Genomic DNA, 27,350 nt, shown 5'->3' on the forward strand with positions numbered 1-27,350 from the left:
GAATGATGTAATTTGAATTCTCCTCTCTGAGTAAATGAAGAAGAAAGATTATATATCACATCGACACATTGTCTAAATCAGGGCTGCCCAATCCCAGTCCTCGAGAGCTACTATCCTGCAGCTTTTAGATGCATCCCTACTCCAACACACCTGAATCAAATGAATGGCTTGTTATCAGGCCTTTGCCAAACACGATGGCATGCTGAAGAGGTAATCAAACCATTTGATTCAGCTGTGTTGGAGTAGGGATGCATCTAAAAGCTGCAGGATAGTAGCTCTCGAGGACTGGGATTGGGCAGCCCTGGTCTAAATGAACACAATTCAGCTGCTGTTTTGTTTCCTTTTGCAAGTAACCACTAATATTACAGCAATATGCAAAGAGCTGGGGCTTTGCTTACCTGGAAGGAGTTGAGAGCAATGAAAATATAGGCAACTACCACAGACAGATGGACAAGCACGCCACACAGCCAGGTCAGACCCAGGACAGGCAGCAGGATCAGAACTGGACGGGTCACAGCCCTGCAAGCACACATGTACATGAAACATCCATGAACACTGGGTGTGTGCAAAGATGAGCTCGAGGTCTCACACCTATGAAAGAAAATTCACCTTGTGTTGATTCCTGAGTACTTTTCTTTCTCTTTGTTAACCCTGTTATAAAACTTGAGGACAGACAGAAGGAACAAGCAGAGCGGAGTTTTCAAGTTATTTTGATGACATTTTCTTCTCAGATATTTCCTCCTTGAATTCTCATCAAAGATCTCTCCATAGCTAAAGATTTTACCGCCTACCACAGTCATGCTCCTGTTCCTTTGCAATCTTTCTTTCAATGATCCCGGTGCTTATACGGCCAATAACCATTTCATGGGGCAAGGCAGAAGAGGTTGCCTTTGTTCAAACCACTATTGTTGTCACACTGCTGCACCTGGGTAGAGAGATTGAGTTTTCAGACTACACTGTGTCTGCAAGGACAAAGCCAACACTCTCTTCCCTTTTATTTTTGAAAGTCGTTTTCCCTCTAATCTCTTCAATTGACGTAACACTGGCACAGACTTTCAGTCTGTTTGTGAGGGAACGAAGAGACAGCGAGAGCGAGAGGGGGAAACAGCTTTGGGCTGAGATAAAAAGGAAGAGAGCTGCTTGATGCTGGGTTGAAGCATTTTGTTTACCTGAATCTGAAATTATCATCAGGTAAAATATGTGAGATCCCAGTTTCTCCTTCAGACAGCAAGACTTTCTAATTGTAATATTTTGACCTGTGCATTATCCTCTGACAAGCACATTACTGAAGAATGCCCACACATTCTACATATAAAATATCTACAGGTACATGTAGATGTGCATTAAATAATAATTTCTTCCCTACCTGTAATGATTTTAACATCTTAACCACTTTTTAAAGAATATCTGCTTAATTGGAAGCAGAAAACTAACATTTATAGGATGTAATGGGAAATATATTTGCACGGTTTAAAAAAGTAACGTTTATTTGGGCCTAAAACAAAAGACACACCTTAAACCGGTCGATGATGAAAGAGTGGATATTAAGGGGGTAAACATCAAATGGTTTGGATTCATTTTGTCCAGAAAATGAAAACTCGACTGTGTCTGAAATAATATTTACGTAAAAAACAACAAAAACTCACCACAGATCTGCATTTTAACAGGAAAAGAAAAAAGCATATCGTAGCAGAGCTACTAAGTTTAACTGTAGCACTGCAACAGAACTGGGTGGAAGTCGTGTTTGCTGCTCAGCATTTGGAAGACTAATACATTTTTACATGTATGTAATTAACAGTTAGTGTAGCAGGACAACAACACTTTGTTGTTTCTGCCACAACTTTAAGGGCAACAATGACTGTTACATAAAACGAACAAACACCGTACTGTACGACATCTACAGAGAGCGTTTGGCTGTCCTCTTCCTCTGTGCCTCTTCCAATCCTGGTGGGGAACTCATTTTTTCAGGTATCCTAATTTTAAGAGGACTTGATAGGAACAGAAATGCTAAATAGGAGAAGGGAACAATCCGGTCCTTTAATGTGAGGAGAAATTCTAAAGAAAAGTGCTTTAAAGAATAACAGTTGTAGCAAAGTTGTAGCAACCGCACGCACACACACGCACGCACGCACGCACGCACGCACGCACACACACACACACACACACACACACACACACACACACTCCCACAGAAACAATTGTGCAGGGCCCAGGTGTTAAGCTGATAAGCACTTACAACTCCCACAGTAAACTCCCCGTCTCTCACACTGTCTCTATTCATCATGGGTTGCTCAACCAAAAAGAAAATAGCAAGCTTGTGTGTATCTGTGTGAAGAGAGAGAGAGGCAGAGCGAGTTTGGCCAGACAACAGAAGAAAAAAAATCGTAGGAGAGCACAGAAAAAGCAGGAGGAGAGGGAGTGACAGAGAGTGCTACAAACTTTATTGTATCTCACCAGGTAAGGTCATAGGTTTGCATCTTTGATGCTGAGCTTGGACTGAGCATCTTAGCACGGCGACGAGCGCTGGAAACAGTCACCATGACAACCCGACACAGCACAACCGCATTGACCTGCAGGCAGAGGACAACAGCATCAACACGGCCTCCGGCAAACACAAGACGTGCCACTGCAGAACCACTTGGCCTCCAGCTCACATGAGGAGGAGGGAGATGTTCCCCTTCTGCTCAGGCTGCAGGAAATCAAATCACAGCAAACAGCATTCAGTGAATGCAGTGTACGTGATTTCAGTTTGCACAGCTCCTCGCCTCTGTCAGGTGGAGGGAACAGAATATACAAATTAAGGAAACACTCACTGTTATGATTCTGCAACAAATCCAGAATGACCTGATACTCTCATTAAGACATCCAGGTATTTGTTTATATATTTGTATTTCTATTAGTAAAATTTACCGTATGAATAGGCAAACCAAATAAATGCATTTTGTCATAAAGCATTTTTAATAATCTTTTAAAAATATAAAATTTGCATTTTTTGCCCCCACATTTGAGTAGCAGGTTCTTTGCAGCTCCTTGTTGATGCATTGTGATGTCATTTTTGTCTACTCTCCAGTTTGTGTTTGGTTTGGTGACTCTGTGTTTCCCTCCCTGAGCCTGGATCTGTTGAAGTCTTCCCATTAAAAGCGGGTTCTTCCTTCCCACTGTCTCATAGGGAATCATTTGATCTTTTGGATGATAATATTCTCCTCTAATATTGCGGTGTTTTAACCTTATAAAATGAAGTGATTGAAAAGAATGGGAACTTATATGTAACACATAAATATTCTTAAAAAACATAAAAAACACCACACAAACAGACACATAAGACAAAGTGTAAAGTCTCTTCATCAGGAGTGGCTACAAATAAAAATGTTATTTTTTGTAAACTTTCTTTTCAATCTCACATCACTTGAACCTTCTACTGTTAAAAACGACTCTGTTAGTAACAATAGATGATCTCTAATTTTTTAGTATAAGGATAGTTACTTATGTGGTTACTGTTGGCTTAATTATGGCAACAGCATTCTGTCAGATTATGTCTAAGATTTATTACATCATGGTGATGGTGGTGGTCAGAGGGCCCGGTGGCGCCAGTGTCCGGCAGCCTCGCCTCTGTCAGTGCGCCCCAGGGTGGCTGTGGCTACAATGTAGCTGCCATCACCAGTGTGTGAATGTGTGTGTGAATGTGTGGGTGGATGACTGAATGTAGTGTGAAGCGCTTTGGGGTCCTTAAGGACTAGAAAAGCGCTATACAAATGCAGGCCATTTACCATCTATAAACTTTCATGAAATTTGGAACAAAATGTGCGACATGAAATTTTGTTTGCTTGGCCAATAAAGATACTGAATAGAATGAAAATCAGGGACAGATACAGCAAAAATAAGATTACATACTGTCAAGACAAATATCACAGGTCCCACAAAGGCCCAGATTGTATCGGTCTTCACATTGAGCCAGCAATGATCGTCTGCTTTGTATTTGTCCATGGATATCACCAGGGTTACCCCAACAACCAGAACAGGCACACCTGAAAACAGTTTAATAACAGAACAACTGCATATCAAATAATACTATGAGTTATAGTTATAGTTCTATATTTTTACTTCATTTACAGTTTTTTGTGCTTATTAAATTGGTTTTGGGATTTTTGTCTCAGTTTGGTGTGGTATATTACATTATTAGTATGTTAGTGTTCGGTTTTTAAATACATCATTTTTATTATAATGTGTGCATTTTTCAAGGAAATTTTATAAGAAGTTATAAAAGACACAACAGATGTCACGTCTCATCCTCAATGTGCGCCAACGCTCTCTCACGCCAGTTCTTCACACAAAGACCAAATCCAAAGATATTTCCTCTAATTTTAAATTATTTACTTTTGTAATTCCATAATATGAAAGTTTTGTTTCTAAAGTTCTGTTTTTACTTGTAGTTTTTAGTTTATCGTGCTGAACTATACCAGCCTTGCTGTGCTGGTGTCACAGAGGCGACACGTTTAAAGACGTTGCTTCAACAGAGGAGCGCTATGAAGCCTGTCCCACTGAATGTCTCCTCTGAAGGGTAACTCTGCACATCTGCATGGAGAGATGAGAGGAACACCTGAAAACTGTTTGTGCTTCACTTCTCATCATATGACAAAACACGCAGACTCACAGATGGATCTGGGAAGTTTGAAAGTCAGGTGCAGGAAACTTGTTTTGTTTGGTTTGTTTGCTATTTAGTAGGAATCATGTCTAGAATATAAAAGAGTTCATCTGCAGTTTGACTGATTAACTACTGTAAGCATGTGTAACATGTGGCTTTAGACAACATCAGGGCTCGCCATCATTCTGCTTCTGCACATCTTTCACAGTTTCACTGGCCACCAGTACCAGCTGAGCCAAGCTACAGATCAAAACACAGTTTGGTTGTTGGATGACTTCTGTGCCGTAGTGGTATCTAGTGACAGCAGACATGAGCACATGTTTGAAAGGAATGAAAGTTGGACAAAGAAACATAAGCAGAACTACTTAGTGGCCACTATGTGCTACAGTGACGTCTACATTTTACACTTTTAATGTAGCAGCATCTTCTCTAGACTCAAAGTAAAGCTAGTTAACTCAGTCTTCTTCCCAATCATTGTCTTATTCTTGTAGCAGCTGAACTACGTAATGTAGCTTTAAAAGTGACCTTGTCAGGGATTTGTGAACGCACAGAAACAATAAACGTGTACTCTCTCTGTGGTTAGATTATCTGTATCCTTTGAGGAACCACTTTATAGACAGAATAATTTGACACTGTTGTTAAAGCAGCTGTACCTATTTTTGTTGTTAATACAAATTTCGTCAAAATGTCATTCAGACTGCTGAAAGACTGTGACGGACTTTGCAGTTATTACATTTAAATAATGCACAAATAGCCCAAAAGGTGAGTTTGTAAGGAGAGCCAACCAAACCAAAACTAACTGTCTGTTTAACATACACGACCATTCTTGTTGTATTTATGCTGCTAAATGTTGTTTATGCTACACTGAGCCCACTCAACAAAGTGAACACTTTACTATCATTAAGGCCACTTTGGTGAATATTAGTGATGTGCACAAAAGCATCGGCTCTTTGTATTAACTGTCTTCCCACATCCATCACACACAGCATCACTTCTATGCTGAACGTAAACGCAGCTATGATCTGTGAACAAGTCAAGACTGTGCGTTTTGTGCTCTAATGTTTTGTGACTCGGGTTTCTCATTGGCTCCCACTCTTGCGGAGGCGTAGCACGCACATGAATGAGAGGCGGGAGGCGATTGTAGTTCCTATTAACAGGGTGTTTCCGACTATCCCGCTAATTGCAGAGTTTACTTTTGTCTGGATGTCATATTTACGATTAAAAACAAATTTAATCAAGATAGATATTTACATTTTCATATAGGAATTGATCCTGAAACATGAAACGCTGGTAACGGAAGTATAAATATTTCAGGATTGCGTCACTACCCCTCAGTCAGTGAGTGAGACGAGGACAGCGGTGAGGAGGAGAGTGCGAGTGCATCGCAGAAACACATACATATAACTGACAGCAGCAAATGAAGCAGCATCTGGCTGCAGTTTAAAGAAGCAGATACTAAGAGGAGAAATCACATCAGCCCATCCAAGCTGAGGCTTCTGAGTTTTCTGAATGTCAGCCTGCACTGAGGACAGACTGCTGAGTTTGTTCTGCTTCTGTTCAGTGGATTTGTAAGAATCCTGCTTTTGAAACAGAACAAATACACTAAATTAGGCAATTATAAGGCTTCTCATAAAAACGCTAAATGCAAAAGGGTTTATCAACACACAAAGCATTCATATTTGCCAAATAAAGCTAAAATATGAGGCTACAGATGATAACAAATTAAGAGCCATTTGGGAGCCAAAAGAGCCGGCTCTTCTTTGGGAGCCGTGCCACAAGAGCCGGCTCTCTGAAGAGAGCCAAACTTCCCATAACTAGTAAATATTTGAAGATTTGGGAAGATGAAGAGTCTTTCTGCCATTATCAGGAGTTTATTTGAGAATTAACTGTTATAAAGTTTTGTGATATTGTAAAGTTGATTTGAAAAGATTTTATTTAAAGATGATGAAATGGAATTAATCCTTGTTGGACTTGTTGCCACTCACTCAATGGCGACACTCTGAGTTTCTAATCTGATATTAAGTTTTTAGAATGAATGTTTCTTTCTGAATGTCATAAACCAGACTGAAACTTGACAAGCTGCTTCAGTGAGTTTACCCCAGCCAATGGCATAGTAGACTTTCATCCTGCGGTCCTCGCTGATATTGACAGACACGACTTTACTCCACAGTAGCAAGCCCTCCACCAGCATCCAGGAAAAAGAAGCCATGAATAAGAGATGAAGTAGTGCAGTCACCAGGAAGCATGCTGTCTGCAGGATTTAAGGAATACAAAAGCAAAGGTGAGCTGTGGGCTGAGCTGCATTGTTAATTACCTCCCTGAATCATGGATGAAAACGATTTTGTTGGTCATGTCTTTGCAGATTTTCATAAAACATAGCCATTAATTACTGGTTAATGGTTATACTTAAAAATTGTGCTAATGACACATGGCTGTATATTTCTGCTATGCTCACAGACTACTCACAGCATGAAGTCATAACATGCACTTATATCATTTACTGCAGTGCACTTTCTCTGCTGAGTCACTGATCAGACTATAAATAGATCCAGGCAGATCCAGGTAGTAATCAACTGGCCCGCACATATGATTAGCCAGGGGCGGAGCGGGGGTGTGGCTTAATGGGCTTAAGCCCGGGTTGTTTTGTCAGAAGCCCGGGGTCTTTTGGAGTGTAATTTTTTCATAGTTAGATGCCTGGCTGACAACTGTATAAAGCAAAAACTACACACAATATTCGAAGCACATAGTGCACACTGTGGGAATTTACGACTGTGCGTGAATCCCCCCTGATATTGGTATGATCCGAGCTCAGACAGTAAGCGACTGAGCGAGGGGGCGGGGCAGCTGCTGCCTGCGAGTGCGCTGTTGGAGAAACGCAGCCAGGCAGACAGAGGAGAACTGAAGTTCGACCAGGTACCAAAGCAAATCATTCGTACTGTACAAATAATGTAAATATGACGGTGAATCACGAAAGATTGATATCAAACTGATCACTTGACCAATATTACGTTACTCGCTCTTCAAGTGAATCAACAAATGGCGAAATGAAAAGCCGAACAACAACAAAGCTGTTTCTTTAGAGAGTCTCAGCTTACATGTGTTTATTTCATATTTTCAGTTGTTTCCCTCCACGGCTAAACAAAGCGTTTCAGTTATGTACTGATGAACACAACAATGGACATAAGGAGCTTCTTTCAAAGAAAAACTCAGGTAGATGTTATTTTATATATTATGCTTTGTATGTTGTTCAGTATATTTCTATGCAAAACAAGAGGAACTTCAACACACAGCAGTATATTCACAGCTGAAACCAGATATTTACACTTTATGGAAAACACAAGAACAGTTTTTTTACTGCACAACATCAATTTAAAGTAAACTTGTTTTGTTTTAGATAAATAAATATTGAAATATCTTTCGAATTAGTTAAATGTCAGAATAAAGAGAGACAGAGCTTCTGTTTTTATCACTTTCAAATTTAGGAGTACATGTACACTAAGTTTATTGTTAATTAATAAGAAACTCCAGACGATTCCATTCTGAGCTGAAGAAGCTTCTGATAGGTTCGTAGAGTCCATGTGAGTAAACTGGTGGCACAGCTGTGGATGCATATAAGGCAAAACACAGAGCCTGTTTCTGTGACATGGGAACATCAGGAGATGTCAACCAAAACACCAGGAAGAGAACTGTGGAGCTCCATAAGTGTGGCTCAGAATAAAGTTAACAAACATGTTTTTTATATTTATCAATCTAAAAAAATAAACATTTAGTCTGATTTGATGTTACAATTAAAAAAGGTGTTTTTATCTGAAGAGTAAATATCTGGTTTCAACTGTATATTTGATGATTTTCAGCACAAAGAGGGAGAGAGAGGAACAGAGATGAACAAGAGCAGGTGAGACTCACATGTTAGTCAAATGGTTGTTTACCAGAAGTATCACCGTATCACAGGTCCTCATGTATCTCGTACCTAGTGTTTCTTTTTAGGTTTACTATTTTTCAAATTCTATATTTATTAAGTTCTGCAGGCTTGTTTGCACAACAAGGATAAATAATTATATAAACTTTTCTCAATCTAAATATTGGACTTTGGTAGAATTAAAAAATAAGTGTAGTGCAGGTCTATGATGATTTTTAGTGCTGCTATCATCTAGTTCTGATTCTGGTTCTGTCTTGGTTAAGTCCTCAGTAGTCCTGATTTTGAACTGTTGTAGTCCTGTTTTAATTCCGGATCAGTTAGCTGTGTTTTTACTCACAGACCCGACTCTTGGAACGTCAGACCCGATGCCCTTTTCTGTCAGTTCTTGCCCTTGGATGCCTCTGCAGAGGAGACCACTATATTATCGCCGCCTGTATCGCTGGATTTCTGATGTGGGAGAGCGAGTCCCAGGTTCCCTGATCCAGGTAACGACCCATCCTCAGTTTGATCCCAGGTCATCCATTGGTGGCATGCGGCCAGGTTCACGTGCTATCCAGACTTGGACTGCATGATAATTTTCCTGCAATGTTTGTTTTGGTGGCCTTCCCTCAAAAAGGATGACCGGGAGTATGTGTCAGCTTGTCAGGCGTGTGTCCAAAGTAAGGCTTCCAGTTCCATGCCCGCAGGATTCCTCTGGGGGCATTGGACCCACATGTCTCTGGACTTCATCACCGCCCTTCCTCCTTCAGCAGGTAACATAATTATCCTCACTACTGTTGACCACTTTTCTAAACAACCCATTTTATCACCCAAAGTGCCATCCGCACTGGAGATGGCCCAGCTAATGACTGATGATGGGCTCCAGCTGCATCGTGTCAGACTGTGGCTCTCACTTTGCCTCACAGGTGAGGAAAGAGTTCTGCTCCATTCTGGGAGCCCAGATTTCACCCAGAGACTAATGGTCAGGTGCAGAGGACAAATCAGGAGCTGCAGGCCTCTCTTCAATACACCTGGAGTTCCCAGGTGGAACTCCAGGTTGGCCTGGGTCGAGTATGCACATAACTCCCTGACATCCTCAGCGACTGGGCTCCCGCTATTGATAGGCTATCAGTGATTCTTGTTGCCCTCTGTGGAAGGTGAGTGTTTGGTACCACCTGTTTAACACCATCTCGGCAGGTGTTGGCAACTCAGGAGGGCGACACAAACAGCCCTGCTCTGGACGAAAGAGCAGAATAAACAATGTGCGCATCGCGGTAGGACACTTGAACCGCGTTACTCACCTGGTCAAAAGGTTTGGCTTTCCAGCAAGCGTTTTAGGTACAGACTGAATCCCGCAAACTCTCTCCTAATTACATCGGAACATTTGAGATCGACTTTCTAATTAACCCTGTCACAGTTTGTTTGTTTGCAACATGTGCATCCATGTTCCACGTCTCTCAGCTCAAGCCCACCGTTTCCAGCCACTGTAAATAAGTTCACCAAACTTCATTCTGAGTCCGCGATTGAGTCTTTTAGACTCTGACATAAAAGGAATAAAAACTGAAACATAACCACATGACAAACATCATTTTATTCATTTAAATATGAAATGTAGTGAAAAAAATCTTCGTTATTTGCATATTCTTCACACTTAAATGTTTCAGATAAAGCAATTATCAATAAACAATTAATAATAAATTATCAATTTATTAAGAGCAAAAAGCTTTTTACAAAATCCACATTCTGATAGCGTAGGATTAGGATCAACACTGATGCTGATATCGCTCTAAATGACCTATAAAAATTCAGATATTTTCCACTTGGGTGTCCAAACAGGATTTTTCTTTGTTTTTAAATGGGGGATATTCATTTGCTCTTCCTTAAACCCCAGCTGGGTTTGCCAGTAAATATTAAGAACATAAAGTTACAAAGTTCTCAGGATTTAGAAATTGCTTGATTTAATTTCATGTATTTTTATTTTTAAAACACTTGATGTGTTCAATTATATGCAAAGACTCACCTCGTTTTCAGAAGCCCAACTGCTGCACATCAACAGCAGCTCAGCCACTCCCAGAGCAACTATAAGGTTCTTATGGACAGTTGTGCGGTCTGATTTAGGGACACTGTACAAACACACACACGCAAGGACACACAGTAAAAATATGTGAGCAAAGCTCTTACAGCAGTTCTCGGGATTAAAAAAGTTTTACTGCGATGCTGTTCACACATCTACAGAGCACAATGTTCTGCTTTTTTCCGCTCCATTTATTGATGGGAATCTAGCAGGGTTATATGAAATGCTTTTCACCCTTGATGCTTTACAGAGTGCACTCTGTGACGTTTGTGACTCACCCCACGGAGATGAAGAGGATGAAGGTGAAGAGGAGGCCACACAGAGACACTCCACAGCCAATGAACGTCAGCACCTGCAGAGCTTTTTCATTCTCTGGGCTCCTCTGACACAGTAACACACATTTACAGACACACACACACACACACGCACACACACACAGAGCAAATGTTGTATTAATAGCTCATAGTGAAGATGAAAGCACAAATAAAATCCAGAGTACCACAGCCGTGACAGCTGAGTAGAGGAATATTACCTGGGCTTCATACACCTGCAGCAGTAATGCAAAGTTGGTGGTGTGGTTGCAGTAGCACACAGTATATCCATACTGCTTGGACACTATTTCACAGCCCTTGGTATTCCACCACCCACCAGCGTCTGGGCTAATAAGACACAATTTATTCAACAAACACAATTTACATATGTACATCCCCATTTTTGATTAAAAAATTACATTTATTCTGGTTTTATGGGGAATTTAAAGAAATTCAAAATACAAATCCTTAAAAAAAAACTGTAATTTTTACTTACGTTAGATTAAAATCCCAGAAGGCACACACGGGATCATACACAGTACCATCTGGATTCTGTAGAACATATGAGAAATATGAATATAGTTATAAAAAATGGTAGACATGTACAGTTAGCAGAAAATAGAGAGATTTTGTTGACCTGTACTCTATGTTGGAGCTGGAAGCGAACTGCCATGCTAACTGGTTGGTCATCTCCCAGTACTGTGGTAGAAATGACTGAAGAACCCAAGATGGTGCCTAAATACCTGGTTTGGCACAAAAGATTGTGAATTCTCACAGTGAAAGCACACAAGGTAGAACCAAGTATAAAGAACAGGCACCAAAACCTTTTATCTGAAACAAATACTGATGAATCTTTGTACGTTTGTAAGGTCTTTACCTTACAAGATAAATCTACTGCTGTTGTGATTTGGTGCTGTACAAAAAAAAAACTGAATTAAATAACCTGAGGATGAAATTTCAACAGAACAGTATGTAGAAATGTTGGGCGATCGTGGCTCAAGATTTGGGAGTTCGCCTTGTAATCGGAAGGTTGCCGGTTTGAGCCCCGGCTCCGACAGCCATCTCTAGACCCAGCAGTCTTAGCTAATTATAGGCCGACCTCCAACCTTCCTTTCATATCAAACATCCTTGAAAGAGCAGTTGTCAAACAGCTAACAGATCATCTGCAGAGGAATGGTTTATTTGAAGAGTTTCAGTCAGGTTTCAGAGCTCATCACAGCACAGAAACAGCTTTAGTGAAGGTTACAAATGATCTTCTTATGGCCTCTGACAGTGGACTCATCTCTGTGCTTGTCCTGCTAGACCTCAGTGCAGCGTTCGATACTGTTGATCATAATATCCTATTAGAGCGATTAGAACATGCTGTAGGTATTACAAGTACTGCACTGCAGTGGTTTGTATCATATCTATCTAATAGACTCCAATTCGTGCATGTAAATGGAGAGTCCTCTTCACACACTGAGGTTAATTATGGAGTTCCACAGGGTTCAGTGCTAGGACCAATTCTGTTTACATTATACATGCTTCCCTTAGGCAGCATCATTAGAAGACATAGCATACATTTTCACTGCTATGCAGATGACACCCAGCTCTATCTGTCCATGAAGCCAGATAACACACACCAATGAGTTAAACTGCAGGAATGTCTTAAAGACATAAAGACCTGGATGGCCGCTAACTTTCTGCTTCTTAATTCAGATCAAACTGAGGTTATTGTACTCGGCCCTGAAAAGCTTAGAAATATGGTATCTAACCAGATTCTTACTCTGGATGGCATTACCTTGGCCTCCAGTTATACTGTGAGGAACCTTGGAGTCATTTTTGACCAGGACATGTCCTTCAATGCACATATTAAACAAATATGTAAGACTGCGTTCTTCCATTTGTGCAACATCTCTAAAGTTAGAAATATCCTGTCTCAGAGTGACGCTGAAAAACTAGTTCATGCATTTATTACTTCCAGGCTGGACGACTGTAATTCATTATTATCAGGATGTCCTAAAAACTCCCTGAAAAGCCTTCAGCTGATCCAAAATGCTGCAGCAAGAGTCCTGACAGGGACTAGAAAGAGAGAGCAGATTTCTCCTGTTTTGGCTTCCTGTTAAATCCAGAATTCAAAATCCTGCTCCTCTCATACAAGGTCTTAAATAATCAGGCCCCATCTTATCTTAATGACCTTGTAGTACCATATCAGCCTATTAGAGCACTTCGCTCTCGCTCTGCAGGCCTACTTGTTGTTCCTAGAGTATTTAAAAGTAGAATGGGAGGCAGAGCCTTCAGTTTTCAGGCCCCTCTTCTGTGGAACCAGCTTCCAGTTTGGATTCAGGAGACAGACACTATCTCTACTTTTAAGATTAGGCTTCAAACTTTCCTTTTTGCTAAAGCATATAGTTAGGGCTGGACCAGGTGACCCTGAATCCTCCCTTAGTTATGCTGCAATAGACGTAGGCTGCCGGGGATTCCCATGATGCATTGAGTTTTTCCTTTCCAGTCACCTTTCTCACTCACTATGTGTTAACAGACCTCTCTGCATTGAATCATATCTGTTATTAACCTCTGTCTCTCTTCCACAGCATGTCTTTATCCTGTCTTCCTTCTCTCACCCCAACCAATCACAGCAGATGGCCGCCCCTCCCTGAGCCTGGTTCTGCTGGAGGTTTCTTCCTGTTAAAAGGGAGTTTTTCCTTCCAACTGTCGCCAAAGTGCTTGCTCATAGGGGGTCATATGATTGTTGGGTTTTTCTCTGTATCTATGAAGCGCCTTGAGGTGACTTTTGTTGTGATTTGGCGCTATATAAATAAAATTGAATTGAATTGAATTGAATTGACAGTCTCGGTCGTTGTGTCCTTGGGCAAGACACTTCACCCGTTGCCTGCTGGTGGTGGTCAGAGGGCCCGGTGGCGCCAGTGTCCGGCAGCCTCGCCTCTGTCAGTGCGCCCCAGGGCAGCTGTGGCTACAATGTAGCTCCATCACCAGTGTGTGAATGTGTGTGTGAATGGGTGGATGTGTAAAGCGCTTTGGGGTCCTTAGTGACTAAGTAAAGCGCTATACAAATACAGACCATTTACCATTTAGAAATGCTGCCATGTTCTGTCAGTTACTCTGGGAATGTTACTGTCGAAATGCTTCTGAATGCAGCGCATTTTTAAAATAAAAGTGTATTATATATTATTATACAGATTATTTCATATAGATTTTCTGCTATTTTGCAATGCATTCAAGCAGATAAGGACTCTTTTTTTGGAGCCTTTTCTGGTCTTGTTAACTATAAAGAGAGAGCTACACCTTTTAATATGATGTTTTTTCTGTTTTTGACTATCATGACTATTTACATTTTAGATTCTAACTGAAGGCATCAAAACTATGAATGAACACATATGTATGTATTAAACAAAAAGTGTGAAATAACATGAAAAAACATGTTTTATATTTTAGATTCTTCAAAATAGCCGCCCTGTTGCTTTGACTACTGCTTTGCACGCTCTTGGCATTCTCTCGATGAGCTTCATGAGGTCGTCACCTGAAATGGTTTCCAACAGTCTTGAAGGAGTTCCCAGAGATGCTGAGCACCTGTTGGCCCTTTTGCCTTCACTCTGCAGTCCATCTCATCCCAAACCATCTCCACTGGAATTAGGTCTGGTGACGGGAGGCCAGGCTATGTGGCGCAGCACTCCATCACTCTTCTTCTTGGTCAGGATGCTGTGGTAGCTATGATGGTTCAGTGTGCCTTCAATGTTGAAGGCACAGTGTGTCAACAGTGTCACCAGCAAAGCACCATCATAATAACATTCCTCCTCCTCCATGCTTCATGATGGGAGCCATGCATGTAGAGATCATCCATTTCCCCGTTTCTGTGTCACACAGGTGGAACCAAAGAGCTCAAATTTGGACTCATCAGACCAAAGCACAGATGTCCACAGGTCTAATATCCATTTCTTGTGTTTCTTGGCCCAAACAAATCTCTTCTACTTGTTGCTTTTCCTTAGTCGTGGTTTCTCAGCAGCTATTTGACCATAAAGGCCTGATTCACACAGTCTGCTCTGAACAGCTGATGTAGAGATGTGTCTGCTACTGGAACTCTGTGTGGCATTAATCTGAGGTGCCGTTAACTTGTGATTTCTGAGGCTGGTGACTCGGAAGAACGTATCCTCAGCAGCAGAGGGACTCTGGGTCTTCCTTTCCTGCAGCGGTCCTCATGTGAGCCAGTTTTGTCATAGTGCTTGATGGTTTTTGCGACTGCACTTGGGGACATATTCAAAGTTTTAGCAATTTTTCGACTCACTGACCTTCAGTTGTTAAAGTGATGATGGACTGTCCTTTTTTTACGTAGCTGATTGGTTCTTGCCATAATATGAATTCTAACAGTTGTCAAATACAACACAACTGATGGTCCCAGCTCCATTAAGAAGGCAACAACTAAACCCTCACAAGGCACACCTGTGAAGTGAAATCGAGTTCAGGTGACTACGTCATGAAGCTCATTGAGAGAAGGCCAAGGGTTTGTACCGCTGTCAACAAAGCAAAGGGCAGCTACTTTCAGAAATCTAAAATATAAGACATATTTAGAGTTATTCATCAATTGTTTCTTTGCTACATAATTCCATATATCTTGCTTCATATAGTTGATGTCTTTGGTATGTATCTACAATGTAGAAAGTAATACAAATAAAGAAAAAACAATAAATGAGAAAATATAGCAGATCCCGGGAATAACATCGGAGATCTCTGTCCAGAAGAGCGCAGTCCTGGGAACAGCTAAGATACTGCGCAGGACCCTCAAGCTCCCAGGCCTCTGGTAGAGGACCCGAGCTTGAAGGATAAACCGCCCGCAGGGGCGTGCTGGGTGTTTTTTTTTTTTTTTGTGTATATATATATATATATATATATATATATATATATATCCTCAGATACTCAACTAATCAAAGTGATGTCATGACAAAAATGAATGACCAACAAAACATTTTTTCTCCTTCATTTCTGTCAAACACAGCTGTATGAGACGTTTCTCGCGGTTAGTATCATGGTTGCTAGGCAACCTGAACAGCGCTACGTAGGCTAGACCGTCCCATTTCACAAGCCTCTCACTTCCGCACTTCTCGTACTTATAGTATGCACCGTACGTAGTACGCGTAGTGCGCGTACTTCAAGCGTGCAGACCCTGAATTGGGACACAGCCAGAGACTAAATACACATAAGAGATGATCAAGGGAAGTGGAAACACATGAGGGGGAACAGCTGATACACATGAACCTAATGACAGGACAGGGAAAGTGAAACTACATACACTGACATTAGACACAGACTTTCAAAGTAAAACAGGAAACATGGGGATTAGACGTGACCTGAACTGAACATAACCACACACACATGACACATGACAGGTAGACGCATGAACCAGGAGGAGATGACATAAACAACTAAGAAACAAAGGACTGAACTGCAACCTCGAAATTAACTAGATGAACTAAACTAGGGCACAAATGAATACCAAAATATATAAAAACTCAAACACTGGACCCAGCCCATGACAAAAAATGAATGTACTCCCTAAACGTTTTGGAATGTAAAGTATCACACAGATTTTCTCCATGAAGTTATTATTGTACTTAACACATGTGAGTAATAAGCGTCAAACTAAGAGTGAATTGCTTATGAGAGTGAGCCTACTGGACAGTTTCAACTACGCCTTTTTCTTTGTAACTCAACTTCAAAAGCCAGGATTCTGGGGTTGCCTCAGTACTGTTAATGCTGAGTCCGTGTTTTGAGGGTACCATTCAATAAAACTTGATGTTGAGCCATCTGTTTGTTTAAAAATTACTGAAATCATTGATCTGAATTCACATTTTTACCCAAATTTGAGCCAGCACACCGGGCTTCTCTGAGAAGTCAGAAATTAATCACCTTTATTATAAAATAGTAGATTTGACTAGAACATAATTGTTCAGTATTTAGCACGTTGCTTCAGAGAAAGGAGGCTATCTGATTGAATTGCCCGGTCAGCTGGGACCTCTCTGCATGGAGTTTGCATCTCCCTGTGCCTGTGTGGGTTCATATGCGTGTTAGGTTAATTGCTGATTCTAAATTGGCTATGGATGTGAGGTATATAAATTTCAAAGAAAACAGCAAGTTGACTGTTATTCTAAACCATTCTGAGTCATCATTAATTTGTTGTCTCCTCCTGCAGAGTAGTTCACCCGCCGTGTCTTCGTGCAACGCAGAAACAGTAAATGGATGGTCTCTACATGCATGGTTTCCATCATGAAGCATGGAGGAGGAGGATTGTTGTTATGATGTTATGAACACACACTGAGCCAGCATGGCTAACACAAAATCTTGCAGCAACATGCCATCCTGGTTTGCGTTTAGTTGGACCATCATTTATTTTTGAAAAGGTCAGTGACCCCAAACAGGCCGTGTACGTGTTATTTGACCAAGAATCGAATTTGAGTCCTTCAAGACTTTTGGAAAACATTACAGATGACGACCTCATGAAGCTCATCAAGAATGTCAATGTGTGTGTGTGTGTGTGTGTGTGTGTGTGTGTGTGTGTGTGCATGTTCTCTCTATTTTTATATTATAATAATAAATGAACCAGTGTTTTAATATTATTTCAATCAAACTTGAATCAAGATAAATGGTGTACTTTTGTAAGGGATGTAATTATTTTTACATCTGTGTACAGTGTGAAATTCTTAAAATAAAAAAATAGGTTATAAGGTGAAAAAAACTTGATGCAGTCTAGCAATACATTTTTTATATAATAATGTAATACCAGCCAGGTTTTCTTTTTTCAACTAGAGCATTAAAATGTCTATAGCACACTGGATTAGTGTATCCTGTATCACTTTGAAATTCCTTGATGTCTTGGTTCCCAACATTAAAAAAGTATTTGGTGTAGTATTAAAACAGGAAAATAGTCATTTACAACCTCAGCAAAAAGCTAACTGACTAAGCTATAACCATTTCTGTACTGAAATAAACAGAGAAATTTTACAATGCACAAGTTCACTGGTTTCTCCAGCTTCTCACTCTGAAGCCAATAACTGTATCTTTAGTTTTCATGAAAAAGTTTACATAAATATACAGCTGTAATTTTTCATTTTGACAGATAAAGCTAAAACCTTGAGTAATAACTGATTGTAATTTGGTGGTTTTCAAGCATGGGAGGTGGAGATACTGTATACCTGTATACTGGTGTTGTGGGCAACATGGGGAAATGCCTCAACTACTAATAAGTCACAGGTTAGCTGACCTGCTGCTGCTGTTCTGAGCTTTACTTCTTTATTCAGCTGAATTGAAATTATACAGTTTATAAGCTGATATTTGATGAGCCACGATGGCTATTCTTCAGCTCCGAGTCAGTATAAAGCTTTCAAATCATTAAATTGGACTTTAGCAAGAATCATAATATTAGATTGAAATCAAGAAGCAAGTCATGCTGAAATGCATCTAGGCCAGGCATTCTCATAGTGAAGAGTGCTGCGGCTCACTTAAAACCACAGTGTTTTAATGCTTTGATGTCATCAACAAAATATGTGGCATATTGTCTAAAGTCTTAGATTTTGTCTTAAATCTTCACACTAATCAAAATATAAGAGAAAGTAATGTATTTTCTTTGAAACTTTATCCAAAAATGATCAACAATACAGACTGTTGGCTATAAACAGCTAATGCAAGCCAGTGATATGCAGAGTGTTAAATGGGAATAAATGATCCAGGTGCTTATTGGGACAGTTGCTTTGAAACATGGTCTAAATTAACTGCAATTTCATTAAAAACTATATGCACCAAATACCCAGTCGAAATTCATCTAAAAGAATTATTTCAACAAATCAGGTTTTAAAGCCTTTTGCCCGGGAGTTACTTCTCTCACATAACTCCAGAATAATCCTCCATATAAACGTGAACATAAACTGCAGTGCTGTAAATTATATTGAAATTTTCATTTTATCAAATGTCAATGTTTGCTGAAAAGTCCCATCTTTTTACATCACAGTCACAACTTTATGGATAACACATGACAGTGGGTTAAACTTTTACCTTTGGCTGCCATCAGTGACGGTGGGCTCCATGGTGATGTTCTCCTCAGGATTGAAAAAAGGCCGCAGAGAGCCGTACCACATGTTGACCAGCGTGAGCTTATGGAAACCTGCACATGTGATAAAATACGATGGCAAAGGTTTGTCAGGTTGAACCAAGAAAAAGAACATGTTTTGTTTTTGCTTGCTTGAAGAGCAAGACAGGGAAGATGGTTTTTGTAGCAATCTCCAACCATTGTTATGGAGATCCTGCATCTTCTGATGTGGGACTGAAATACAGTCTAGGATGGTTGGCGTCTCTGTTTCAGGTCCACAGAAACTCGATCCTCTGAATACTTCCTGCAGCTTCTGCTGCTGCACCACCAATTCTACGAACAGGAGTAAAAAGGTTTAGATACATTATTCATCATTTTAATGCTTATAGTACATATTACAACTCGTGTTATATTCATTTAGTAACACACGTTTACACTTTTTCAGTAGCAGGTTTAAACCAAAGTCTCAAAACAATGACAATAATGTGAATTACAAAGACTGAAAACATCTTAGCAGAAAGCTAAGATACAGAGGTGGGAAGTAATGAAGTACAAATACTTTGTTACTGCATGTCAGCAGCACTTTCAGTTATCTGTACTTTACATGAATATTATTTTTTCTGACAACTTTTTACTTTTACTCCCAACATTTTTAACACAGATCTGTACTTTCTACTCCTTACATTTTCAAAGCAGGCCCGTTACTTCAGGCTCAGCAGTATCATTTATAGCGTTTATACTTAGCAGGTAAAACTGGGCCGAGTGCATGTGTCCATATGTTGTAGTCGAGCTTCTAGAGGAATAAACATGAGTAATGTTTCTACACAACGTAACATTTGTACACATTTTCACCCAGCCCAACAAACATCAGCAAACACACAAACTGTTTGTGTGCAGTTAATATCACATATAGTATAATCTTACAATAAAATATTAGTCATTCTCCCTGTGAATAATACGTTTTGCTTTCTTACTTTGAGTACATTTCAGAGACTGTACCTTTTCACTTTTACTTGAGTAAAGAAGTAGAATCAGTACTGCAACTTTTACTGGAGTATTTTTTAACTCAAGTATCTGTACTTCTACATAAATACAAAAATGTCTGTACCTTTGCCACCTCAGCAAGATAGAACATCTTCCGTAGCAACATTATTTCTATACTGCACCAAACCAGGACTTTAATCTAATAATAGACAGTTTCTTGTTGCAGAGGTGCTTCAAGCTTTATAAGTTTTACAATTTTGTATTTTTACATAACTCAAACATCATCAGAAATTTAAAAAAGTCCTGAAAGCAAATAAAACAAACCAGACAAAGAAATGAGACCAGAATATTAGATTGTAATTATTACATATCTGTGAGTGGGAGATCACATTTGCGGCCTTTTGCTTTTAGTATCAGTGACTTTCAGACTAAATATTATGTTATTATTAATGTTATTATTAGTGATAAGTTCAAACTAAAGATGTCACCCAGAAGCTACACAGTTGCCATTTTCTTAATAATTTTTCCACCAGAACTCTGAAGTGATAACAGGAAACTGAACACGACCTTGTGTTGTGAGGTTTTGTTGTCATGTAGTTTTGTCTCAGACTCTCTATAATTCAATTACAATTCAATTCAATTAATTACACAAACTCACAACAGTCACCTTGAGGTGCTTTATATTGTAAGGTAGACCCTACAATAATACACACAGGGAAAAACTGGGGGGGTCATATGATTGTTGGGTTGGGGGTCAGCTGCTTTATGGTGTGGGTAATAAAGTTCAGAGAATTTGTTAGTGACCATGTTTACATTTGGCTCAGTGAAGTTTGGACTTTACTCTCATATTTTATTTTTTATTTTCTCCATGTTTTATTTTTCAAGGCTAAGAGTGAGCATTGTTTACATGCTTATTGTTTTTCCATCGTGTTTTTTAATTGCTACGACCAATGCTGCATCCATGTGTTCATCCAGTCAGTATATATTAAAAAAATACTATGTTATTTTATCCCAAGACCCAGACCGCATGCAGTGTTTGTTATTGATTCTTTGGAATTGAACTGAATTGTATTCAGTCTGAGAGCATCTGAGTTTTGTTACTTATGTTTCTAGTTTTGGTTCTTGTTTGCTTTCATCTCTGTTCCATTTTTCATGTCCAGTCTGTCTTTGTCTCGTCTCTGTGTCCTGCCTCCATCTGTCTGATCTGTGCTTTGTCCTTTTTCTTCCCAGTCTGTCATGTCTCCATCACTGTTTATTCCCCAGTTGGTTAAATCAAATGAAGAATTGAATTTATTTCTTCTCCTCATATACAAGGTCTTGAATATTCATGTCCCATCACAACTTAAACACCTCACAGTACCTTATCGCCCCAACAGAGCACTTCCCCCTCAGTCTGCATCCTATTTGTGGTTCCTGGGTTTTTAAAAGGAGAACAGGAAACAGCTGTCATGCCATCAGCTGTCAGGACCCCTGTCTTGTAGAACCAATTCCCAATCTGGATTCAGGAAACAGACCATCTTTCTACGTTTAAGATTAGGCTTTAAATTTTCCTTTAAAAAAAAAAAAAAGCTTATAGTTATGCCTGGATCAGGTGACCTTGAATACATCCTTAGTGATGGTGCAATAAGCCTAGGCTGCTGTCGGCTTCCCATGATGCACCGAGTCTTTCTCCTTCACTCACCTCTTTTCACTACCTCTCTGTGTTTATCCACCACTTTGCATTCAATTGTTTGTTATAATTAATCCCTGGCTCTCTTTAACAGTCTGTGTTCTGTCCTACTCTTTCTCCTCATCCCAAACCGATCGTGGCAGATGTCTGTCCCCCAGTTCTTTCTTCCTGTTTTTCACCTGATTGTTGGGGTTTTCTCTGTATTTTCGTAGGGTCGTTAATATAAAGCAACCTTACAATATAAAGCGTCTTGAGGAGATTGTTGTGATCTGATGATAGTAGATGACAGCAACGGACAGGCTGTAACAGGCTGAGCGAGTTAAAATGATGTCACTCTGCAGTGATTCTTCATATTCTTCTTTTCCATTGTCAGCCAGTGCTTGTTCGTGGGTGGGGGGGTCATCTGATTGTTGGAGGCTTCTCTGTATGGGACTTAATCCAGTCTCATCCTTGTCTTTGGACTTACTGTAAGACTTTGTTTTGATGGTGTTGATTTATAGCGGGCCAATAGTGATTTGATTGGTAATGTTATTTTAATGGCGAAAGACAGAATATAAATTAAATATCTATATGAATACAGATCCATCCATAGACAGACATGCAGCCAAGTGATACACCCAGCATATCTACACAGCAAAAACTCCAGAGTTAAATTAACACTGGAGAGTGTCTATATGGGTCCACACCTCTGAGTGTTAAATTAACACTTTTGACAGTGTTATATGTTTAAAAGTAACCTAGTCAGTTTTGAAGATTAACAATGGCTAACACTGAGAAGTGCTGATTTTCTAACACTGGAAAATAACTCAAAATGTTAGAAATATTCCAGTGTTAGAAAATCAGCACTGTTCAGTTTCCTCAGATATTGTGTCATATTAAGTTAGTGTCACATAGTGAAGAAAGGTGAAAAATTACTACACAAAGTGACCATCAGCAGACGAGAAGGCATATACTTAACTTTAAAATAAACACAGGTACACAGGTGTGCATTGTTTGTTTGTGGAGAATTTGTTAAAGCAGTAGCCAATCAGCTTTAATTGTCATAGTTGCACTAAGGACATCAAAATCCACAGGACAATGGCAGATTTTACCATTTGAGCAGTGCAATAAGGAAGTGTCTAACAGATCAGTTTAAACATCGTTTGGATACAGTTTAATCCATCAGTGTCTGAATAATAACAGTGGATTTCATTAAAAACCATCCTTATAGCTCAAATGATACTTGTCAACTGAACTGGCTGCAGTTCCTAAACAGCTAATTCAATAGTTTTGTTAAACAGTGTCTTATGATCCATGTTCATGAATACACGCTGGAAAAAAGGTCTACGATCTTAAAATTAAAGCTAAGATACATTCTGCAGTTAGTCATAGTATATCATTTTGTTAAACGTGTATTTGATTATCAGTACAAAACTCCTTTTTATGTTCTATTATTGTGTTTCTGTCATCACTGGTGAATAGATCTCATCTTTCTGAAGGTCATTTGTTACATAATTGCATTTTTTCAGAAGCTTTCTAAAACTGCCTGTATCTGTTATACCTTTGTGTCCAAATTCCTCTGCTCTATTTTCACATTTAAGCCATTCTAATGTGTGTGTGTGTGTGTGTCAGAGAGAGAGATAGACTCACTGATGTTGGGGCTGCGGATGGTTAGGTGATTGGTCTCTGCCATTAAGCGAGGGCTCAGGCTGGTCACCATGTGGTCAATGCGTTTGACCACATCCATGGGGCCGTTCACCACCTCAAACACAGACCACGAGCAGGTTAGCAGCAGTGACACGTGCCCACTATGGCCTGCTCACGGCAGTCATCAAACCAAAGAAGGCAGATCTCAAAATGGCCATTCATACAGTACTTTTATCCTCTTAACTGTTTCCCACACTGTTGCAGCAGAACTGGGCACGTACACACCTCAGTGGATGGGCCTATAATGCAGCGCACAATCAGAGATTTCCTGTTGTCTGTATTGAAAACCTGCATTCTGATTTCAATTTGCCCATTGAAGAACTGAGCCTTGGAGACAGCTGGGAGCAGAGCAAGAGAGGGAGGTTTATGGATGAGCACATGCACAGCTTTTTTAAATGGCTCATCATTGAGTCTGCGTTGAGTTGGCCTTGGAGCACTGCGAGTTCTGAGGGGGAAGGGAGGCAAAGTGCTGAGAGAAACACTTGTCATAAGGCAACCTTTATACAGATCCATACACATCAATAGTGCAGAAGCAGAGGAGGAAAAAATAACAGAGTCTGGTGACAGAGATGAGGGAAAACACAGTGCAGCGAGTGTGAACAGGGTTACATGGATGCTTTTACTCAATAATTAGAGAAAATTTGGGAAAATCTGGATGACTAAGCAATGACTTGGAGGCAGACTTTAAATTTATCAGCTCTGTTCTTCATCACTGAAGCTGATGTTGAGCTCTTGGAACAACACAAACCATAGAAGCATACTGTCCTCTGGTGGATTTGAAGGAAAATAACACCTATGTTCCTACAAAACCAGTCACTGGAGCGTAAGTGGGACAACAGCCTTTCTCTTGGTCCTCACACTTCCTATCTTTTGATACTGAGCAGTGATTAGACCAGTGCTCTCTTCACCAAATTATAAAGGTTGGGCAAAGCCAATCTAACATGTAGCATCTTTTATTTAGCATCTGACGAAGAAAAGAAACATCACCAATCCTGGATCAATCAAGAGTCAGCTGTCTCATTCTGGAAAGTGCAGCAGGCAGGGAACCACTTGTACAATTAATTAGTTCTCAAAGTTTAAAAAGTTATTTTAGCATAAAGCAGCTTCGCAAATTAGGGAATGTAGTCACAGGTGTTTACGTAGCAGCGAGGTTGTAATGCCTGGGTCCTGAAAGTGTGGCCCATGGACCATCAATATAAATATAATATGATGACCATAAATAATAGAAAGTGTACCAACAGTTATGAGATTCAGCAAAGCATAGTGACATCTAGAACAATTTCTACACGTCTTTAGTACATTTCAGTTTTCAGGTACAAGCACTCTCCTTTCTTGCCATTATCCCCTCGTTGAACCTGGGATTGGGTCATGTGACATGGACTGGGTTTTATAGCACTTTTCTACTCTGAGCACTCAAAGATTGTACGAAAGCTGCCTCATTCACATAAGCACTTTTTTTTTTACTTGAGTCCTTTCTATACTCTGACGGATGCATCAGGTTAGTACCCTGCCCGAGGACAATTGGCACGTAGGGGCTTAAGTTGCAGTGCCATTTAGCAGCGTTATGGCTTGAGTGTAAACATTCCTCCTCATTCGTTCTGTCCTGGCAGCCGCACATGGCAGCTTGTTATTAAGGTGGCTGGTTCCCCTGCTGTCCTCCTGGCTGCAGATGCGTAACGTTTGCTGTCTGTCCTACAGATTCAGGAGGTTAAACTAGCTGAATGAGCTACCTTCCTGAGGACCAAATGGTTCCATCAGATGTGTTTCTACTTCCAGGAGGTGATGCTCCAACTCAGGATGCAAGGGTAGACGTTCCTGAGCACCCTGGGTGGGAGTTTGAAGCCCTTTAATCATCTGAGGTACTCATCAGGACTATATCCCTGAAACTAATTTTATGTTAATTGCATATAAAATTCAATACATTTTCAATAGGCTTAACAAAAGGTTTGCAAATCTATATTTAACTGTTTATATTTAGGGATGCGACTTCTGTGGATGATACAAGTGTTACGTCTGTGTGTTTTTGGTGCTTTCTAAAAGTTAGTACTTCATACCTCAAATACTTACAAACAAAGGAAATACCAGAATTCGATCTGTGTGTGCATCATAGAAGAGGACAGTGAATTCATTTTTGCTTCTAAATGTATTTTGAATTTATCAGGATCAGCTCTTGAATAGAGAACCACACACACACTCTTAAATCCACTCCCACGGTGAATTTACAGATCACCAGCGAACCCACTATTTTGTTAGTTACTTTAACTCAAGTTACTTTAAATACATGTAGCAAAGGTTTAATTCCAAATATAGAGAGTACTAAACATCAAAACAAACAGAATAATCAGCGATGAGTTAAGCAGACGTTTCCTGCCTTGCCTCCATTTTAGCCACGTTGAGCGAGAGAGCAGGAGTTTGTGCAGCAGTTCTTCAGCATATACAAAGAATAATGACCCTTAAAGACTTGTTTCCCATTTAGAAGCTGCCATTATTCCATTTATTTGAAAATCTATTCCTACTACTTGAGCTTCGGATCCTTAAAGGAAGAGTGGGTTAAGGCTGACAACTACATTCTTCTGTCTGACTGTACAATAGTAATCAGGTCAGATGTAGAGTTATATATTGCACACATTTGGAAACAAAATATGCATTAATTCCCTGAGAGATGGAACATGATCCCTAAAGTTTAGAATAACTGTCGTAGGCTATGGTTTGGGCCACATCCCATTTTTCCTGGCTGTATCTTAATTGGCCCGTGGGGATAAATAAGGTCTTTCTGATTCTGATTCTGGCAAACTAGAAAAAGTATCCTGAACAATCCTGAAAGTAATCATTTGGCATCTTCTACCTTTACGTTTATTCTAATAACAAAAAGAGGGAAAGATTTTTTGGTCTTAGAGGAACTGGCTGTTCAAACAGAAGATGCTGAAGAGAATGATGACTGTGTTTATTTGTGAATGAGGGTAAATGAAGCTTTGAGTACTCAAGTAGAGTAAAAAAGTACTATGTAAGAATCAGTCCATTTACCCTTTATCCATCAGTTTCCTTCTGTTCACCCAATCCTGGAGTGCGGGCTTGCTGCAGCCTCTCCCAGCTATCACAGGCTGACAGGCCGGTACACCCTGACCAGGACTGCCACAGGGCAGGAAAACAAGGAACTCTAAGCACTTCTGGTACAGTCTGAATGACAAGTTGAGGTTGTGTAAAAACTTCTGATATTGCGACACTGCAGGTAAAAACACACAGTCAGTATCAGAGTCACTCCGTGTGAACTACCTCTTTGATGGCTTGCCACTTTAAGGTGTCTTCTTCACTGATGATGCTGTCAGCCAAGCTGATGAAGTGCTGGCTGAGCTCCTGTATGTTGTCCTGGCTGTAGTTAGTGTCATGGGTAAATGGCTGTGAGGGGACGTCTGCAGTTAGAGACAGAAGCTGTATGAGGGACATCATGTCTGCTGGCTGCAGTCCCTCGTCCCGGGTGTCCTCCAGGGCCTGGACAGAGACGTCAAGCAGGGCAGATGCCTGGGCCAGGCTGCTCAGCCCTGATGGCAGCATCAGCTAGGAGAGGACACAGCGACGCTGAGTTTTTAGTGTGATTAATATTTACTAATAACTTTCTGTGACATCAGGTTGAGTTCATGTGTTTTTATTGGTGTTTTCCTGTTGGAAAGTGGAAAAGGCCTGATAAAGAATAAGAAATCAAATTTAAAAAGTCTGGATACAGTCTGGACACAATTATTGTCACAATTATCATAAATAGCACAATAACAATATGATCACAATGTGTTTAGGAGGTGAAAAATAACAGTTGTGTTATTAGTCAGCGTCATCTCAGATTTATTTTTCATTTTAAAAAAATGCAGATTCATGTAGTTGGCAGGAGACACTAACTGCACAAAAGCATACAAAAAGAAAAAACAGTCTGATTTCCTAATGATAGCATGACCTGTATATCACTGACACACTATCAATATTTCGTTTTCATATGTTGCAGTTACCCCTCCGTGAATCGCTC

At 40.1% G+C, this 27,350-nt stretch overlaps 1 protein-coding gene across 2 annotated transcripts in view; it reads right to left on the reverse strand.

Moving 5' to 3' along the window:
- adgrd2 (adhesion G protein-coupled receptor D2) overlaps window positions 1-27,350 on the reverse strand; it is a 56,866-nt gene that overhangs the window by 20,033 nt on the left and 9,483 nt on the right. The window contains exons 7-19 of one of the 2 annotated variants that reach the window (XM_086313197.1): window positions 26,612-26,893; window positions 23,282-23,393; window positions 19,198-19,332; window positions 18,966-19,074; window positions 11,563-11,668; window positions 11,422-11,477; window positions 11,147-11,273; window positions 10,893-10,996; window positions 10,561-10,663; window positions 6,740-6,893; window positions 3,892-4,025; window positions 2,455-2,570; window positions 399-519 (exon numbers count right to left, since the gene is read on the reverse strand). In XM_086313197.1, coding sequence (XP_086169323.1) covers window positions 399-519; window positions 2,455-2,570; window positions 3,892-4,025; window positions 6,740-6,893; window positions 10,561-10,663; window positions 10,893-10,996; window positions 11,147-11,273; window positions 11,422-11,477; window positions 11,563-11,668; window positions 18,966-19,074; window positions 19,198-19,332; window positions 23,282-23,393; window positions 26,612-26,893 — 1,659 coding nt within the window. Of the gene's footprint in view, window positions 1-398; window positions 520-2,454; window positions 2,571-3,891; window positions 4,026-6,739; window positions 6,894-10,560; window positions 10,664-10,892; window positions 10,997-11,146; window positions 11,274-11,421; window positions 11,478-11,562; window positions 11,669-18,965; window positions 19,333-23,281; window positions 23,394-26,611; window positions 26,894-27,350 lie in introns of both variants that reach the window. The other variant, XM_086313196.1, reaches the window with a different exon arrangement.

The sequence above is a fragment of the Aulonocara sp. 'chitande type north' Nkhata Bay genome, linkage group LG12 (assembly GCF_057382095.1).
Source record: "Aulonocara sp. 'chitande type north' Nkhata Bay isolate Kocher_YH1m ecotype deep benthic linkage group LG12, A_spYH_male_GT1.1, whole genome shotgun sequence".
Taxonomy (NCBI): Eukaryota; Metazoa; Chordata; class Actinopteri; order Cichliformes; family Cichlidae; genus Aulonocara; species Aulonocara sp. 'chitande type north' Nkhata Bay.